This window comes from Rhinatrema bivittatum, chromosome 17 (genome assembly GCF_901001135.1).
Source record: "Rhinatrema bivittatum chromosome 17, aRhiBiv1.1, whole genome shotgun sequence".
Classification (NCBI taxonomy): Eukaryota; Metazoa; Chordata; class Amphibia; order Gymnophiona; family Rhinatrematidae; genus Rhinatrema; species Rhinatrema bivittatum.
In genome coordinates, this window is record NC_042631.1 from 26,763,340 (window position 1) to 26,783,262 (window position 19,923).

The 19,923-nt window shown below is 42.3% G+C and overlaps 1 protein-coding gene and 1 long non-coding RNA gene across 3 annotated transcripts in view; one reads left to right on the forward strand and one right to left on the reverse strand.

The window, feature by feature from the left end:
* LOC115079295 overlaps positions 1-19,923 on the reverse strand; it is a 160,288-nt gene that overhangs the window by 67,293 nt on the left and 73,072 nt on the right. The window lies entirely within an intron of this gene.
* NCR3LG1 (natural killer cell cytotoxicity receptor 3 ligand 1) overlaps positions 1-19,923 on the forward strand; it is a 34,764-nt gene that overhangs the window by 12,036 nt on the left and 2,805 nt on the right. Inside the window, exons 3-10 of the mRNA XM_029582689.1 lie at positions 334-654; positions 2,072-2,179; positions 5,109-5,540; positions 6,292-6,675; positions 9,986-10,297; positions 12,219-12,527; positions 16,191-16,502; positions 18,610-18,924. Of these exons, the coding sequence (XP_029438549.1) occupies positions 334-654; positions 2,072-2,179; positions 5,109-5,540; positions 6,292-6,675; positions 9,986-10,297; positions 12,219-12,527; positions 16,191-16,502; positions 18,610-18,924 (2,493 nt within the window). The remainder of the gene's footprint in view (positions 1-333; positions 655-2,071; positions 2,180-5,108; positions 5,541-6,291; positions 6,676-9,985; positions 10,298-12,218; positions 12,528-16,190; positions 16,503-18,609; positions 18,925-19,923) is intronic.

Below are 19,923 nucleotides of genomic sequence, written 5' to 3' on the forward strand. Positions count from 1 at the left end.
ATGGTAACATTTTAATAAGAGAAACTGTGTGTTTAATTAAGGCTTATATGCCGGTTGAGAAACTTGTCAAGCGGTTCAAATCTAGCGTTAATATGCAATTGGAGATGTTAAAGGAAAAAAAACTGATTACTTGGTGTGTCCTTATCTTTCAACTGTTTTCCTCCTTCTCTTTGTCTTTATAAAAAGCTTGTTTAAAAAGCCAGGTTTTCAGACTAGTTTTAAATAGCTTCAAATTTCTCTGCAGCCTTATTTCGAGTGGCGTGGAGTTCCATAGAATAGATCCAGCCAGCGAGAAAGGGCATATAAAGCCGTCTTTTTTTTTCTTCTTTGCAGCGAATCCACAGGTTGTCCTGTCTTCGTCAGTGGTTACAGTTGAGGCTGGCAGCGAGAAGTCTGTGCAATGCTCAGTCAGCCAGTTCTACCCCAGCAGCATTCAGGTGAGATGGACCGAGATTTCGGGCAGCAAAGAGGATGAAGTAACCGAGGGCATCTGCACGGGGTCACTGGCTGATAATAGCGACGGGACATTTAATGTAACCAGCCGCTTGCGACTACAGCCGACCCTGGAAGATAACGAGAAAAAGTACGCTTGCAGCGTGGAGCACAGAACCCTGCCTAGCAATGTTTCTCTGACCACCACCCTGCTGGTCACAGGTAAGCCAGCTGTTTGCCATTGGTCTCTGCAGGGTGTTATCCCTCCTGGATGTGTCAGCAGCAGGCAAGCGCCGATGAGAATAATCCGACCTGCCCCTGCAGTAGTATTCCCCCCCGCCCCCCCCCCCCCCGACTCCTCCCTTCCACTCCTTCCCTTGGTGCCACTTTCCATCATCCTCCCAACAAGTTTGAACTCCATCGGGTCCCTAAAAAGAGAATTCAGCCTCTGCCATGGCAGCACTGTGCTAAAAAAAAAAAAAAAATCTAATTTGAAACTCACTATGCCGCACAGCACGGGAAACCGTGCCATAAAAGGTCAATTGATTTTACTTAGGGAATAGCCACTGCTATTAATTGCATCAGTGGCATGGGATCTTCTTAGTGTTTGGATAATTGCCAGGTTCTTGTGGCCTGGTTTTAGCCTCTGTTGGAAACAAGATACTGGGCTTGATGGACCCTTGGTCTGACCCCACATGGCAATTTCTTATGTTCTTATGTTCCATTTAAGATCAATACCTGTTTACATGGGAAATGCCTTTGAAAATTGCCATCTATAAGGCCATCTTTATCGCGGATTGTTTTATAAAATTGCCTTGTGAAATGGGTTGCCCTAAATGATTTACTTCTATTTAAATTTGCTCTTTTCTTTTTTGCCTTCATGAGTTATTACATTTGTATAATTTTTCGGATTTGAATATAGACGTACTTAATGATGGGAGAGAATTGTAATTAAGATTTTTCTTGGAAATCTATATTCAATTATTGTTCTTATCTATATTGAAAATGCAAAATTAAAAAAAAAAAAAGAAATGGGTTGCCAATGACTCTAGGACAGCATTTCTCAAATTGATTTTTTTTTTGTGGTGTGAGCTAACCTCAACATAGTATTTAATTTAAAACAGTGTGGTTGGCATATTAGCCCAATTAAATACACAGAAATAAAGGTAGATGAAAAAAAATGTGGGTGTCCTTTTTATATTGGATAACTTATGTCATTGCTTGACTAGCTTTTTGAATCTAGGTCCTCAGGTCAGAAAAGAATGAACTTTAGTTGTTGGCTGCATTGACATTTTTTCTGTAAAGTTCTAAGATGCCATTTTTTAAGTTTGAGACAAATTTGCCAGCTAAGGTGGCTGCACTAGCTGGTGGCCAGACTCTTACGGCTCTCAAAATAAATTGTAGTGGCAACTAGTGCTCCAGGCTTTTTTTTTTTTTACAATTTGTTTTATGCACCTATAGACATGAGAAGACACAAAAATAACCTCTTTATTTTATGAGGCCTAGCTGGAAAAGTTTGGGGGGAGGCACGTGAACCTGTGCTTCATTGGCCTGCATGTTACATGTCACACAATTTGTTTCTTGTGGTTTATTCTAACCAAAACATCTGTTTCTGTGCTTGTTTTGCTTTCTGTTACAGAGCATAAATCCCAAAATGTGATTATTTTCAGTGTAATTGGAAGCCTGCTGGTGTGTTCACTTATAATTGGTGTAGCCCTCTTCATCTTCGTGAATTATTTTAGAAAAGGTGAGGAAACATTTTTATCCTCAAGTGTTTCACTAAATGTTGCTAATGATTGTCATGGGAAGACATTGTAAAGAAAACATGTGGGGAATGGACACTGTCCAGATGCACAGGGCTCTGGAACTCATATTTAATGCTTTTCACCTGATCATCACTATTGCAATGGAGTCCGAGTTCACATGCAGTTCCTGACTGTGCTGGAAACTGAGCTGCCTCTGCCACACTGGACTGTGGGTACAGCTTACTGCTATTTTGGAGGGCATTTCTACGAAGCCTATCTACTTAGAAAGGGTCTTCTACCAGCCCCCTTCATTTCTCACCAGCATAGACATCTGGCCACAGCGTATATAAATGGCCAGAAAATCTGGGTCCAAGAGCCTGCCGATGTGTAATGTGTATGGCAGTTGGGTAGGAGGCCAAAGTGATATTCAAGGGGCAAGGCACAATGTGCGCCACGGCCAAAAGAGTGTACATGTATGGATGCAGAGGATAGACTAATGCCACTTGTGTTTTCTGTCACCTCTGAGCAGGAACTAGCAGGAAGACCCTCTTTTAGTCAGTCCATCTAGACATTCCATGGCACCAAACAGGACCGTTTAAGGCTAGATATGTGCAAAAATGGGAAAACCCCCCAAAAAGCAGGAATGTTGTTTGTTCTGCCACTTATATATGCATAACTCAATTTAATCTTCGATAGGAAAATTGACTAGGACATCTGTACTAGCATTTTTTTTTTTAACCTGTTAGTTCCTTTCAGCTCAGTCAGAACCAGGGCAGGGATAACACACTATGCCCCTTCATTCCTAACTACCCAGGGATTTATCCCCCTATTTTATATCCCCTTCCAATTTACTTTAGTTTAGTTATTGCAGCGGCAATCTTGGTCAGGAGCCATGCACCAGGGCTCCTTTCGACTACCCGGGTTTTGCCTTTGAATCTGGCCACCAGGTGTCACCCTTGAGGAATGACCACAATGTCCTTTCCTGTCCCCCAGGGGCTGTGAACACTACCTCTGCAACTCTAGCTGATTCAGGGAATAGAAGTCCTGAACAGAGAATCAACCCTAAATTTTTCTCTATACCAGTGCACTGCCACCGAGCCATTGGGCTGGACTATATTGGCAGCATTTTAAGCCATTATCCCATCATCTGTATCAACTGTATGAAATGGACAAGGTTCTTTAAAATTTCTCTGCAGAGATTCATATTTGTCACTGTCTGGCAGGCCGGCTGCAGGGGTTTTCCCAGCAGGAGCAGGCCAGGACGCTCTGTAGCAGAAGAGAGCAGGGTCTTCTGCCTGTCCAGCCACTTTCCCCATGGGTTGGGCCTGCAGGTTTTGGGGGCTGGCAGGACGTCTCGGGTATGGTGCAAGGCGGCTGGGGTCAGGGCTGGCAGCATTCAGACAAAAAAGTTCTCTCTCAAGTTTTCAGGATATCCATAATGAAAATGCATGACTGGCAGGGGTCCTCCAGGACAGGTTTGGGAACCTCTGCAATACAAACTAGGCCACCAGGAGACCCAGACATACTGAGAAAAAAAAAAAAAAAAAAGAGGCACTAGGAGGCCCACAGGGAACAGAAAATAAAAAACAGACAAGGAACAAACCAGAACGTAGACAAGACACATAAGACAGGTGACAGATTAGGGGTCCTAACTAGGCAGCAAGGCAAGACTAGAAGGCCATAAGGGCCATACAGTAGCAAGGCAGAGTGGACCAAAGCAAGGAGCAGAGGTGACTCGATGATGAGGCATCGAGTTGAGGGCGAGGCAGGGTTAAATAGCACTGTGTCATGGAACCATCAAGGAGGTGGCTAGAGTGAGAGAGAGCATGGCTCAGTGAAGACCTCTGCTGGTTGGGGGGAGCAAGTAGCTACCTAGCAGCCCGGATCATTGCATACTTTCTAATGTAGCATTCCTATATGATAGTATCATCTGTGAACTTCTGATAGTCTTATACCCCCTGGGAAGCCATATTGCCAAAATGTGTTAGAGAAGATGAGTGGGAAATATATGGAAAAGGGCTTGCATGCATATAGGAAGTGTGAAGCCTATAAATAAGAGGGAATACAGTTTTGAATACAAGGAAAAGAAGCCTACCTTTAATAAATGAGAGATGTTATACATTTTTGTCAAGGACAATGTAGGCATTAAGGCAGACAAACTTTTTTTTTTTTTTTTTTTTCATAGGCAAGCAATGCAATCCTCTGCAGGAAAACCAGTCCTGGCCCTTTAAAAGTGACTTTTGCATGGGAAAACTTTAGCCAGTCTTTACCTGTATGAGAGAGAATTTTTTAGGGTGTTATCTGATAGAGTAAAAGAGGAAGGTTTGGTTTTAGCTAGCTTTCCTATTTTTCCCAAAGGAAGAAAAGAGTTTTAAGAGTCAAAATCAATTCTATGGGAGATTTCAGGGAACTGCTTGACTGTGGCAGCTTAGGGATCTGGAGCTAAGGGTTTGCGGAGGGCAATGAAAGGTGCAAAGGTATTTTATCGAATCCCTTTTCATAGGCATGCCCAGGCATGGAATAGGAACATTAGTGCGGTGACTCTGATGGCTCCTCCTATGTGCTCTGATACTTTTTTCTTTTTAAAGCCGAGATGAATATTTTCATTGTTTGCCCAATATCTTCTGAATATCTATTTTTGCAACAGATGGCCATTCAGGATTTTTGGTTTATCCTTCTCCAGAAGTTAAAAAGAATTTGGGTGACTTGATGCCATATCCTCATTGCTGGCATTTTGGTTTGCCAGCTGTAGCTGTGCAAATTCTACCACAAAGCCCAACTCCCTTCCCGCCAAACACCCCCCCCTCCCCCCAAAAAAAAATACAAATCCAGATCTCTTCCTAGCAGCTCAGAATACTTAACTTATGCTAGTTCCAAAACATCAGGTCATGTTTCTATTAGAATCAGCTAACATGAATTTTCTCTTTGTAGTTCCACCAAAAATTACAAATATCACAACGAATCAGAAGCTGGTTCACCTGGAAAAGGCAATTTTCTCTTGTCAAATTACTGGATTTAAACCAAAGGATATTAAAGTGGCCTGCTATTTGGAAACAAAGGTTAATGGGCCTAAAAATATTTTTTCCTGGACCAGCAGTGAAATAAATAGTAACGCGCTACTGCAAAATATGGAGCAGGTCAGTCTGTTCCCTGGGGAAGAAGATGGTTCAGAACTGGAAACTTCCTTCCAAGTGGAATCCCCAAAGATTCAGTCACATGACGACAAGACCTTTAGCATCACTTGCAATATTGCCGCAATTCTGGATATGCACAGGCATGACGGAGCAAAGTTGTCCATCATGGTTCACCATACGGCTCTTCCGAGCCCAGTTGTTGAAAGTCTAATCTTGAGTGTTGCAGGAGGTAAGACGTAGATGCCATTGATTTGTTGTGTTCAATTTTTTTTATATATTTCGGCACCATGGGGTTATTTCTTATCTCATGGGATTGGAGCAAGGTTTGCCATGTTGGTTCAACAGCAATTTTGCATTCTTTATTTGCTCTTGTCTAGGATGCACAGTCGGAATTATAGGGTAGACTTCCTTTAACATCCTTACCATAGGAGTTTGAGAATTGATTTAAAACAAGAGAGCAAGTTTCAAACTGCAAAAGTAAATGTTGCCAAGCAAGGTTGAATAGGTTTGATATTTGTCAGGAACCAGTTTTGAATGCATTATGAAAAATTCAAAAGGTGGCATATACTGTAGTCCGAGAATATAGAAAAGCTTTAAATAAATAAATAAATAAATATTGCCCAAGGGATAGGAGCCCACCAGATACCAGACCTAAAAAATGTCCTCAACTGATGCCCTGAGATTAGACTAACAAGAGTATATATAGCAAGTCATGTGTTGACAGCACAGTGTAGATAAGTTTGTATAACTCCCAACTGCATCTGCATATGTAATCATATGCGTGAACTTGATGAGAAGGTTTTCTTATAACAAAGTGGTGTGTTTATAATCTCTGCTGTCCAGAAATTACTTACTATAACAGGAAATTCATTCCTCCCAAACAGATATTGTGTTTCACTGAAATACATTCCCCACAGAACAGTGCACAGTTCCACCATTTAGAAAGTGCAAATACATACATCTGCTTGTATTTTTCACAGTTCCTCCAAGGCTGTCTAACATACTGGCACCCCATCACATTGTTCATCAGGAGCTTTGCATGTTGACGTGTCCAATCAGTTGTTTCAAGCCAAAACCACTAAGTATCAGCTGGTACAAGAAGCAACATGATGGAGAAGAGGAAAAACCTGTGGCAGCTATGTCCATGAGTGAAGAGCTTACTCGTGATGCGGTGGAGGAGCCATCTGGATATGCTCCTAGCATCAGTGACAGTGTTCAGATAGAAGATAAGTCCTACTGCGTTACAGCAATGTTGCTGTTCATACCAACGGCTTTAGAACATCAGGACACTTTCTTTATTTGTGAAGTTTTTCACGAGGCAACAAAAACAAAGGCAAGGATGACCACTCAGTTGCAGGTATCAGGTAAAGTATTTTGGAAAGGAAGGGGGGTTTACCTGGTCACAGTTCTAACATCTTGAAGAAGGCTTGGAGTGTATGGTTTTACATAGTAATATAGTAATGACAGCAGAAAAAGACCAAAACGGTCCATCTAGTCTGCCCAGCAAGCTTCCCAAAGGTAGTAACTGCCGCTCCATGCAGGTTACCCCCATGTTTCTCTTAAGGGTAGTAACTGCCACTCCGTGCTGGTTTAGCTTTTTTATTTATTCCCATCCTTTAGCCTTTACCACTTCCTCCGGAAGGGCATTCCAGGCATCCACCACCCTCTCAGTGAAGAAATATTTCCTAACATTGGTTCTAAGTCTTCCTCCCTGGAGTTTCAAATCGTGACCACTAGTTCTACTAAATTGTTTCCAATGGAAAAGGTTTGTTGACAACCATGGATCATTAAAACCTCAAGTATCTGAAGGTCTGTATCCTATCACCCCTGCTCCTCCTCTCGTCCACGGTATACATATTCAGGTTAAGAACATAAGAAATTGCCATGCTGGGTCAGACCAAGGGTCCATCAAGCCCAGCATCCTGTTTCCAACAGAGGTCAAAACCAGGCCACAAGAACCTGGCAATTACCCAAACACTAAGAAGAACCCATGCTACTGATGCAATTAATAGCAGTGGCTATTCCCTAAGTATAATTGATAAATAGCCATTAATGGACTTCTCCTCCAAGAACTTATCCAAACCTTTTTTGAAACCAGCTACACTAACTGCACTAACCACATCCTCTGGCAACAAATTCCAGAGCTTTATTGTGCGTTGAGTGAAAAAGAATTTTCTCCGATTAGTCTTAAATGTGCTACTTGCTAACTTCATGGAATGCCCCCTAGTCCTTCTATTATTCGAAAGTGTAAATAACCGAATCACATCTACTCGTTCAAGACCTCTCATGATCTTAAAGACCTTAAAGGTTCTTCAACCTCTCCTCATAAGTCATTCGATGCAGACTACCCACGATTTTGGTCGCCCTTCTCTGAACCTCCTCCATCCTGTCTCTGTCTCCTTTGAGATACAGTCTCCAGAACTCAATACAGTACTCCAGGTGAGGCCTCACCAAGGACCTGTACAAGGGGATTATCACTTCCCTTTTCTTACTAGATATTCCTCTCTATACAGCCCGGCATTCTTCTGGCTTTGGCTATCGCCATGTCACACTGCTTTGTCGACTTCAGGTCGCTACACACTATCACCCCAAAGTCTCTCTCCTGCTCCGTGCACATCAGCCCTTCACCCCCCAATGCATATAGTTCTTTTGGATTACCATGCCCCAGATGCATTACTCTGCATTTCTTGACATTGAATCCCAGCTGCCACTCTTCCAGCTTCCTTAAATCCCATCTCATTCCCTGTACTCCTTCCGGCATGTCCACTCTGTTGTAGATCTTAGTATCATCCGCAAACAGACAAACTTTACCTTCTTCAGTGTCGCTCACGAAGATGTTGAACAGAACCGGTCCCAACACCGATCCTTGTGGCACTCCACTTAACACCTTTTTCTCTTCAGAGTAGGTTCCATTTACCATCACCCGTTGTCTATCAGTCAACCAGCTTGTAATCCACGCCAACACTTTGGAGCTGACTCCCAAGCTTCTCATTTTGTTGAAGAGTCTTCTGTGTGGGACCGTATCGAAAGCTTAACTAAAATCCGAGTAAATTGCATCAAGCATTCTTCCCTGATCCAGTTCTCTAGTCTCCTCAAAGAAATAAATTAGATTCATCTGACAGGACACTGGCTTAAGGAAACTGTCCTTATTTTAATTCTTGGCCCTAGAAAGCAGACAAAATGGCTCACTTTCAGGTTTCAGTTTCAATTCTGCCCCTTTCTAACAGACAAGGCACAATCTTTAGAAAATATAAAGCCCAAGGTACGTTAAGCACAGATAAATAACAAAACAAAATTGCACTTAGCTTCAGCAAGGCTCTGGCTCATGAAGATCCCAGCTCCAAAATGATTCAGTTCCCCAGCACACGAGACTGTGGCAAACCATACCTCATATACCAGACACGAGACTCAGGCAAACTTTAGAAATTTAGTAAAATGTTTATTATAGGAAATAAATGATTGCCAATCACAATGTGTGTGTCTGGGAAGGAGGAATGCATAAGATCCCTCCTTGCCTATGTCATTATCTTACAAGGTTTATATACATTTTTTTTTCTAATTACTTTTGCCAAGTATTGATCATTTCTAAATAAGTCAGTCTGGCCTGGCTTCCTTTCCCTAGATCACCTGCACCCAAACATTCATTCTCTCTTTCTTTCGTGTCCAAATGTTGGTTCTCCTTCTGTACTATCTTTCCACAGCTTGTAGGAAGACATCGATCATCTCTTATCAATGTCTGCACTTTCCTTTGTAGTTGGTTTCCACACAGACCACACATATATTGTATGTGAGCCATTCCCATGTACTTCACTCCACGCTGACTTAGGCCCATATCCTGCAGCTGCTTTCCTTACAGCACGTATTTGACATGTGCTGGCACAAAGCTCAGTAGGGCCTAGCTCAGCAGTCAGAATTATACAGGAGACAGATTAAATATGTGGCATGTCAAAATGATGTGGCACGCCTGCTGGTTATGGGCATGCTGTCTCTGAATGAGCAGATGCAAGTTACAGGTGTGATTTCAGAGTGAGGATCAGGATGCAAAGAGCAGGTGCAGTATCTCAGAGAAGGTTCAGTGAGGTTATAGCTATTATAGAGGGAGGAGGTTGAGATGCAGGTTACAGGTGGAGAGTGAGAAGCTTGGCGTGCAGGTTACATGTATAATGGAGGAGGCTGGGGTGCATATTGCAAGTTTTATATCAGAGTTAGGAGATGCAGGTTACATGGATAGAGGGAGGAGGATAGGGTGCAGGTTACAGAGGTGTTAGAGTAAGGAGATTTGGATGCAAGTTACAAGTTTAATATCTCAGAGAGTGAACATGTTGGCACATACACTGGGAGTATGGTTATCTAAGTTTTTGTGAAATATTACCTTTTTAAATGCATCTTCAAATCTCCTTTTATTAATCTCTGCTCTTACTACACTACCTCTCTAACTGTTTACATTTTATAATTATTTACCATTTTATTTAATTTTATTTATATTATGAAATTATGTATTTACTTCCTTTTCTTTTGGAAATGCAAATATTTTTAAATGAATATTTGTTAGCTACTGTAAACCGATTTGATATGCTCGCATGAAAAACAGGTATATAAAAATTATTAAATAAACACTATTTATTGTGGGCATCTGATGGTGACATGGTTTTCTTTTTTTTATTTTCCTTTTAGCTATGCCTATATTGGACCCTATAGACTCCTTTCCAAATATACCAAAAGCAGACGAAAATGTGACATTATCTTGCCGTATTCACTCTTTCTGCCCTCAAAAAATTGAAATATTTTGGTGTAAAGATGACATACTGATGACTGAGAAGCCTGAAAACACTGAAATAGTTACAGATCAAACTGGCCTCTGTCATTGTATCAGCAAGATCACATTCATGCCAAGCAGGACGGATCGAGGAAAGACAATCTCCTGCCAGATCAGGCACGCGAGTTCCTTGGATCCCAAACGTGTTGAGTGGAACATGGAGACACTTAGTAAGATAATACCGAACTGTGGTTTTGTTTTGTTTCAATCAATAGTATCCCAAAAAGCCAAAGAGGCACTGCCTGCAGGGAATGAATGGGACCAGAAAGCACCATGTCTGAAGGGACAGGGCTAAGTCAATCCTGGTTATAACTCCTTTCCATCTATGGACCTGAACATGAGAGTCAAAACTATTAGGCCACAAGGGCCATTTAAGTTACTTTTCCTTTGGTGGGTCACACTTGTCTAAGCTCAACTGCAGCAGCTCCTGTCTCTACCAGGCTTGGCAGTAATTGTGGGCAGGCCCTGTCACATCAACTTCTTCATACCCTATAGGCTATAGGGCTGCCCATTGGCCAGTATTTGGCCAGCCTGACTGGTTTTGATTAAGGGAAGCCAGTGGCTGGCAGGACCTTTTTAAGCTGGCAAGTTAAATACTTGTGCTGTGCTGAGCACCGGCCTCTCCAATAGAAGATGGTCCTTGTCTCCATGTTTTCATGCCCTCCTACAGAGCTATTTCCCATCTCCTCCACATCACTGCCATTCCTCTTCTTGCCCATGCACTTTGCTTCTCTCTCATGAAGCAAGCTGGTCCTAGTCCTGACGACAGCTGCAGCAACAATTTGTTAAGGGGCATGTGCTGGGTACTGAGTTAATGCATGCTCCTAGGCTTAGTGGACAGTGGTAGCTCCAGAAATATTTGTATGGAGGCATAGAGTGGGCACAGTGAATTTTAGGGTGGGCAAATGCCAAGCGCCTTTCTCCACAACCAAAGTAGTCAGGTCAGATGTGGGTCAGGTAGGGGACAAACGTTTGTCTGGGTGATCCCCCACACTCCCCTCTGAAGCTTCCCCCTCAGCAAAGGACCCAGCCTCTCTTGTCTGCTATACAGGAGGTTGGGCCTAGTTCAGTCACCTGCCCGTATTCCTTCACAGCTGCAGATGCAGTCAGATCTAGGACTGGTCCACTTCGTGAGAGATAGGGTCTACTGGTGGGGTGGGGATTGGTGGAGGGAAGAGGGGTGGTCTCTGGAGAGGAGGTGGGGTGAAAGAGAGAAGGTCTAAGGGAATAGCTATTTTTTCCTGAGGCTGAGTTGGGAACTCTAATTTGCTAAGTCTAGATTTAAACAAAGCTGGTTTGTAAATTCTTTGGTTAACCAAAACTCCTGATGCTCGAGAACCTGAATTGTCCATTCCTGAGCTCGGGGGACAGATAGGATTTCTCTTCTGAGCCTGAATCTTTAGGTTCATTGTCATAGTGTCTTTGGCATGCAAGCAGCTCTGCGCCCAATTCTTGGTGATGGGGCATAACCATTACATAAGCCTAAAGGAGCTAGAGACCCAAAGTCAGTGCCACACTTGGGTTTTCTTGCTGCAGTCCTGGTGCCAGACCATCAGACTCCTTTGATATTCTGGAAAAAGGTTTCCCAAGGGCCGATGAAACCATTAGGGCTGACTAGGCAGCCGCCAAGAGCGCTGGACGTTTGGAAGCAGCGGCCTAGTGCTCCCACTGTCTGTGGTGGGCACTGGCCCCGTAGGGGTGGACTGAAGGGACAGGAGGAATAAGAGCTGCGGCCAGGGCTGGTAGGAGGGGGGAGCATCAGGAGCTGAGCCTGTGCTTTGCAGGAGGAGGCATTGGCTGGATAGCGCATCAGCATGGTTAGCTCCGGAGGCAGATTTGTGGTTGGATGGCAGTGTGGGAGCAACAGCGGTTCGCAGAGAGAAAGAGAGAGTGAGATGTGACATGGGGGAGGTCCCCCAATCTGTCTGGTCCGCCCAGGGCACCTGATGACCCTTGCACTGGCCCTGAGTTTCTACTAATAATCTCCAAATTACATTGTTTTCAAAGACACTTAATTTGTTCTCTCAGGGGGAGAGAGTAAAAGTTGACACTGAACGCACATTTTGATGTCTTTTTGTATTTTATTTACAGCGGTGCCCCCAATAATTTCAGAAATCACAAGTGATCCTCCAGTATCAGAACGAGAAAAACCAGTGACCTTGACATGTCAAGTAGAAGAATATTACCCTAAAGATTGCATAATACAATGGTATGCACCCAATAGTGTAATAAAAGAGGAAGATCCCACACAGAACCCCAAGACTGGCCTTTATAGCACTAAAACCACAATGACTTTCACGCCTACAATGGATGATCATGGAGGAGAAATAGTTATGAAGGTTCTTCATTATGCAACAATGGTGCAACCTGTACAAAAGACATTCCAGCTCTTTTTAAAAGGTAACCTTTCAATATGTGTGGGGTTTTTTTTTTTAATTTTGTATTTACTGACTGAACTCTGTCAATCTGTGTAATAGTAGACATTTTTATATTTTTTTTTAGATTTAGCTCAAGGTAAGTTACATTCAAATAACAAATAATCCACATTTCATGCATAGTAACTATTAAGAGGTCGGCTCCTTGCCCCCCTCTTTTGTATATAGTATTTATTTATTTTCGTTCACCCTCTCTTTATTTCCTACTCCCAGTTAAGGCATCCTTGTTATAATGTAACTTTTATGCTCCTTGAATTAATTATCTCTTGTTGATTGGTTAATTGTATTTACTGCTTAGTTCGATGTAAACCGAGTTGATTTGATTTGTATCAAGAAAGTCGGTATATAAAAGCCTTTAATAATAAATAAATAATAAATTCAGGTCCCAGAGGACTTGCAGTCTATGAGCTCAGTCAAATGATGTGTGCTGAACTTCAGCACATATTTTTTTTTTTTTTAATTGAGACCTAAAAAAAAAAAAAGTTCACTCACAATGCAGTAAGCTAATGCAGGGATTCTCAAGCTAGTCCTCGGGACACACCTAGCAGTCAGGTTTTCACAATATCCACAATGAATATGCATGAGATAGATCTGTACATAATGGAGGCAGTGCATGCAAATCTCTCTCATACATATTCATTGTGGATATCCTGCAAACTTGACTGGCTAGGTGTGTCCCAAGGGACTGGGTTGAGAACCCTCTTAGCTAATAGTTAGGGATCTTCATTTTCAGATTTTGTTTTATATTTCCTGGGAATTGTATCAGTGTTTGTTACAACAAAAGCAAAAATTATATTTACCTGTAAAAATGAGTCTTTTTTTCTAATTTCTCCTGTTTTTGTTCTTGTTGTAATAAACATTGATAAATTTCTAGAAAAAAAATAAAAATCCTTGCTAATCATATACTAAAGTATCAAAAACTGCTAACCCAAAGATGTGCACACAAAAATAGGTTTAGAGCGCATGAAACACGATTTATGCATGTAAACCAGATTTTATGTACAGAAACGATTTGTTCTGTGCTTAAATCCCAAGTACAGACATTTGATCTTAACATGATCAAATTTGTATTAATGACCGGTAGGGGGACAATAAGTAAATCTACAGCTCTAGCACTAAACTTTCAAAAGGGAGACTTTGACAAAATGAGGAAGACAGAACAAAACTGAAAGGTGCAGCTATAAATGTTAAGAGTGTACAACATGCGTGGACATTGTTTAAAAATACTATTTTAGAAGCGCTGTCCAGATGCATTCCACACATTAAAAAAGGTGGAAGGCAGGCCTAATAACTGCCGGCTGGTTAAAAAGCAAGTGAAAGAGGCTATTTTAGCCAAAAAAAACCACAAAAAAAAACTTCCTTCAAAAATTGGAAGGATCCATCTGAAGAAAATAGGATAAAGCATAAGGATTGGCAAGTTAAATGTAAAACATTGATAAGGCAGGCTAAGAGAGAATTTGAAAAGAAGCTGTTCTTAGAGGCAACAACTCATAATAAAAATTTAAAAAAATATATCCAAAGCAGGAAGCCTGCAAGGGAGTCAGATGACTGAGGGGTTAAAGGTGCATTTAGGGAAGATAAGGCCATCATGGAAAGACTAAATTAATTCTTTGCCTCTGTGCTTACAAATTTATTTATTTATTTGATGAGTTTTATATACCGTTATTCGGTTGAGCCATCATAACGGTTTACAAAAGTGAATAATATCTTGTAACTAGGCATTAGTAAGAACAGTAAACAGATTCTTAATAAATGAGTAGTGATACAATATGAAGATGTTGAGGACATACCCATTCCAAAGACAGTTTTCAAGGATAATGATTCAGATGAACTGAACCAAATCACAGTGAACCTGGAGGATATAGTAGGCCAGACTGACAAATTGAAGAGTAGCAAATCACCCGTAACAGATGGTATACACTGCAGAGTTCTGAAAGAACTAAAAAATGAAATTTCAGCCGTCTCTTCTCCAAGCCACCGATATGATGTAGCTACTAATATCGGTATAAAAATGTGTTAAATAAATATAAAATAAATAAAATAAATTCATTGTACTTGAAGAGTGGAAGGTAGCCAATGCAACCCCGATATATAAAAAGGGCTCCAGATGTGATCTGGGAAACTATAGCCTGGGAGCCTGACTTGAATGCCAGGAAAAATCATGGAAACTATTATAAAGAATAAAATAACAGAACATATAGATAGAAATGGTTTAATGGGACACAGCCAGCATGGATTTACAAACGGGAAGTCTTGCCTCACAAATCTGCTCCATTTTTTTGAAGGGATTAATAAACATGTGGAAAAAAAAGTGAGCTGATAGATCTGATGTATTTGGATTTTCAGAAGGCATTTGACAAAGTCTCTCATGAAAGGCTTCTAAGAATATTATTTAACATGTTTTGTATACAGTCATTCGGTTTTGCCATCACAAGAGTTTAAAAGGTCATGGGATAGGAGGCGATGTTCTTTTGTGGATTACAACTGGTTAAGAGAGGAAAAAGAGAGTAGGATTAAATGGTCAGTTTTCTCCATGGAGAGAGGTAATTGGTGGAGGTCCTTGGTTTGGGGTTGGGTGAAATAGGGAAAAGAAGAATAGGCTAAGGAAAATTAGGACCATAAGGGAATATTCCAAGCACTTTATTTACCACCCAGTTCGCCCATGGTATTGATGTCCAGTGGTAGACTTGCTGCTGGAGACCTCAAAGGGCCGCGGGCCTGTACTTAATCAGGATCCTAGGCTCAGGTGTTGCATGAAGGCTCTCTAAGAGTACATTGGGCTAGTGACCGTGAGTACTACCCAGTCACTTGAGGACTGAGGCGTGATAACTGAGCCCAAGTGGATGAAGACCAAAACTCTAGAGGGCCCACAGCATCACCATGGCCCATGGGAGCTTATTTTTAATAAAAAAAAACAAAAACCAAAACACTGATTTGCTAAAAATACATCATCATTTACGTCGGTGACCTCCTTACATAACATCCACAGGCTTGGGGAGTGATTCTGAAGGCGTGAGCACCTTGCTTGCATGTCTTTCAATAACATAGCTGCTGAAAAGAAGAGAGAAGGCTCACTTACATGAGCCCGGCCTTCTTGAGGTTATGTCATTCAGAAAGAGCAATCTCTGTTGCAAGCAAGGGCTCTTCATCCAGTTGCCAATGTCTTAATCTCTAACAGACATTTACCAGCATCAGACACGTTCATTTCCCTCTAGCTCCTTTTTTGGTGGAAGAAAAATTAATTTCAGGTCTGATGGTCCTTTTTTGTTGTTGTTATACGTTATCACACTGATCGTCTTTTGTTTATGTTTGTTATGAATCTACCGGTAACAGAGAAACATGTTTTAGATAGGAGAATGGTTAAAAGGCAAGAAATCAATGAAGTGTAACATGATCTTAAATCCAAGGATGGTGAGAGCAAATGAGCAGCAGCAGTGAACAGAAAGTTTCAGAATGCCTGCAGGTATCCTAGAATTAAATGGTTAAACAGTTACCGTGAACGCTGTAGTCTTGTGGCCAGGTCGTAACAGTCAAATCATAAATGGGAAACAAAATGTGATAGACGTCTATAAACATTTTTTTTTTTTTTTTAAATTTCTAGCTGAATTTTGCTTCTCTTTTTGAGCAGGCGTGCCAGTCGTTTTGGACATTGCTTGCAACCCAGAAGTTGCTGGGTATGGGAAGCCTGTCACTTTCACAAGCAGCGTTTCTGGCTTTCATCCTGAAACTATCGCTGTGGGTTGGTATAAAAATAATATGAAGATGATAGATGGTGTCAGAACCACAGACACAGAAAAGGACCACGGAGGCTTCTTCAGTTTGTCTTCGTCCCTGACACTGGTCCCAACAGCCCTGGATTTTAATAAAAGCATCTGCTTTCACGTGAATCACGCAAGTTTGCAGCAGCCCATTCTCAAAAAAGCAAGGATACATCTTATGGGTAAGAACTGTCTCTGTAAATCTATTTATTTTTTTTTTTATATATGCAGGGATCCAGCTTTGTCATGGTGTTCAGGGCAAGGCTTCTTAAACCTGTCCTGATGGTGCCTCAGCCAGACGGGCAGGATACCCACAATGACTGTGCACGAGATACGTTTGCACACCTGGGGGGACCTCCAATGTATGCAAAGCAGTCTCATGCATATTCATTGTGGATATCCTGAAAACCTGACTGGCTGTAGGGTCACCAGGACAAGTTTGGATAACCCTAGTTTATGATATCTTTGACATGTAAAGAAATTTCCTTGATCTGTGAGTTAGATAAGGGAGGAGTGGATTTGTGGGGAGGCACCGGTCTGTGGTTTAAGAGAAGTCATAGGACATGAGTTGTGGCTAAACTCTCTGGGGCCGATGCAATACAGCGCACCCCGTGCGCCTGAGAAAGGTCCGCTGTCGGCGGCCGTCCACCGCTTAAGACGACGGAGGCTGAATTTAATCAGCCTTTGTTTTCCTAACCAGCGCACATGCACAGGTTAGGAAAATGGATGCTGATAAATTCAGCATCCATTCTCCCAACCCGACTACCAGCCCTGGAGTGTATAAATAAATAATAAAGTGTAGGGCACTTAATATAAATTTATTCACTCTTTCACTTATTGCCGAGTTGTCCCTTCACTGTCAAATGTCACTGACATTTGGAGGCGCGTCCAACAATGCAGAAAACATGGTTTATATGCATAAATCGGTTTTGTAAATATACCATTAGCTTTCAGCATTGGGAGTTTAAATAATTTTTAGTGCATGCGTTAAGAAATTGTGTGCCAAATTTCACCACACAGTTTTAATGCACAACTTATTGTACCAGCCTCACACATAGTAAATTAGCAAATACCCAGTTTAGTCCAGATTAGTAAAACACAGGCACAGGTTTTGGCCTCCAGGAGGAGGTGAATATTGACCGAACAACAGGTTTTCATGAATATCTACTATCATAAAAGGGGATATTCAGCTGCTATTTGGTAGTTATTTTGAAGAGCCAGATGCACCCAAGGGAACAGATTAATAACCAATTAGAAGTCTGCAGTTGTTCGGCAAGACAGCGCCAGCCACAACAGAAAAGGTTCAAAGCTCATGTATCCCATCTCCTCCAGGGGGTGCATATTTATATCCTTCAGCCTCTCCTTCTAAGTCTTCTGATACAGACCCTGCATCACTTTGCTCGCCCTTCTCTGGACCACCTCTCCCTACAGTCTTCTATCCTTTTTCGAGATTCGGTCTCCAGAACTGAATACAGTACTCCAGGTGAGGCCTCACCAAGGACCTGTAAAAAAAAAAAAAAAAAAGGAGGTGGCAATGCCCCTGCACACTTTTCCCTTTGAAATTTGATGCAATTTCCCAGAGTGAAAAAGTACCTGCAGATGCTGCACCAAAGCGGACGGTTTGATAACTGCCCCTACTAGCACAAGTGGTCAGATAGGAATCTAACTGTAGGACATTACAGCAATTACCTCCAGAATGATATTTTAAGCAAAACAGCACAGAGGGGCAAGGGTGGCGCTGTGAAGCATCACCACCAGTGTGCTGTTTATCTCAAGTGAGTCTTAAACGTTTTACCCCGCCCCCCCCACTGCAGTTTAAAAGGGAAAAATGGACAGAAGCTCAGTGAGAGAGGCAGTCTTGTGGCGTAGGGCGGCAACTGAAGATGAGGGATGAGAGAGCACGTAAAATTGGCTCTCTGAAAAATTGCCTTCCCCCAGTGCGGCTAAAAGCAGGCGCTTTCTGGAACAGCACACAGACCTGTAGCCACGTAGAGAGGAAGCGTTGCTAGGGTCATGTTTTAGGTCAGGGGAAAGTATGGGACAGGTTGCCTCTTCAACTGTACACGCGTGCTTTTCCGGCACATTTAAGGAGCAGGTGCTGCGGGTCTCCCGTGACGTTTCAAGGAGAAAGCACGTTCACTTTGACACAAGGAACGAGTTGGCAGGTAAAAATGTACCCTGCAACCTCTGACCCAGAACAGACAATTTGGAGGTTGCCCTCCGTCGTGGATGATGCTGGCGAGTAGTATTTGGCAACTGAGCCCTTTTTGTTGGCTTCTCTTTCCTTAGCGATGGCTCCTACCGTGTCTGCGATTGAAAGGATCCCTCTCCTGGTGGAAGCCAACAAGTTACTGACCCTGAAAGTTCAGATGACCGATTTTGCACCTGGGGACCTCCAAGTGAGATGGTTTAAGTCGAAGCAACCACTTGATATGGAGGCAGCCACGGCAGAGCCAAAGGTTGGCGAAAACGGCCTTTGTTTTGCTGAAAGCGTAATCAAATTCACGCCCAAGCAGAAGGACCAAAATGCCTTAGTAACATGCAGGATTACGCATCTGGCAACGAATCACGTTACGGAGAAAAGCTGCACACTCACACTCCAAGGTCAGTGAGAGCTTCAAAGAACAAACCACTGTGATGGGATTATTTACTTGTTTAATTTCAGTTTAGCCCTTGCCCTAAAGTATATAAATAATGTAAAGATGATTTTCAAAAGCCATTTATCTGAGTAAATTGACCTGTCTGAATATCACCCTCAGTCACTCCAGCTTCTGAGGTTCACACACTTTTTTAGCTGGACTCCGGGGAAGGGGTGGAGTGCACGGCCATGACATTTTCACAAGCAGGTGCACTATTGTGCTCCTCCTCTCGGACGCCTGCACAAAAGAGCAGGTGGAAAGTACATGGGCTCTAATTTTCAAAGAGAAACTGCCCCTGTTGTTTGGCTTTAAAACTCAGCATGAAGTACATGCGCCGACCTGGGCTGTTTGAAAATCACCTCCTTCAGGATTTCCCTGATTTGCCCATAAAACTCTAATTTAACCCATTATCAAAAGGACAGCACTGATAACAAAATGCAGGTGGCATTTTATCCAGCCGGAAACCAACTTTTCCTGTTTATTTTTTATTTATTTTGTATTGCAAGTAATAATGAGGTATTGCAAGGTACTGCCTTGCAATACCTCATTTGGCACTTTAACTCGTCTCCAGCGATCTCATATGGCCCATCCTCCATGAGCTAAAGTGGCTACAGACAACTCGAATGCACCCGCAGTGCTTGGTAGTGGGGGTTCGCAAAAGCGAGACCGGGCGGGAACAAAATGTGTATGGAGTCCACCTTTCCTTAGGAAAAAAATGAAGAGCCATAAAAAAATCCAAAACTCCCACCCCTCCCGAAAGCAGTGCAGCATCTGCTTCAGTACAGTGCTTGGTGGTCGCAGGCTAAACCGCACCTTCCACATCTTGCCCCATTTCCCAGCCACTTCGCCCATTCTCTCAGGGGAAAACGAATCTCTCTTTGAAGCCGAAAGATTTGTCGGGCGTTTTAATTACAATGCTTGAAATTATTAATAATGATCCCGTTTGACTGATTTATTTGGGGGG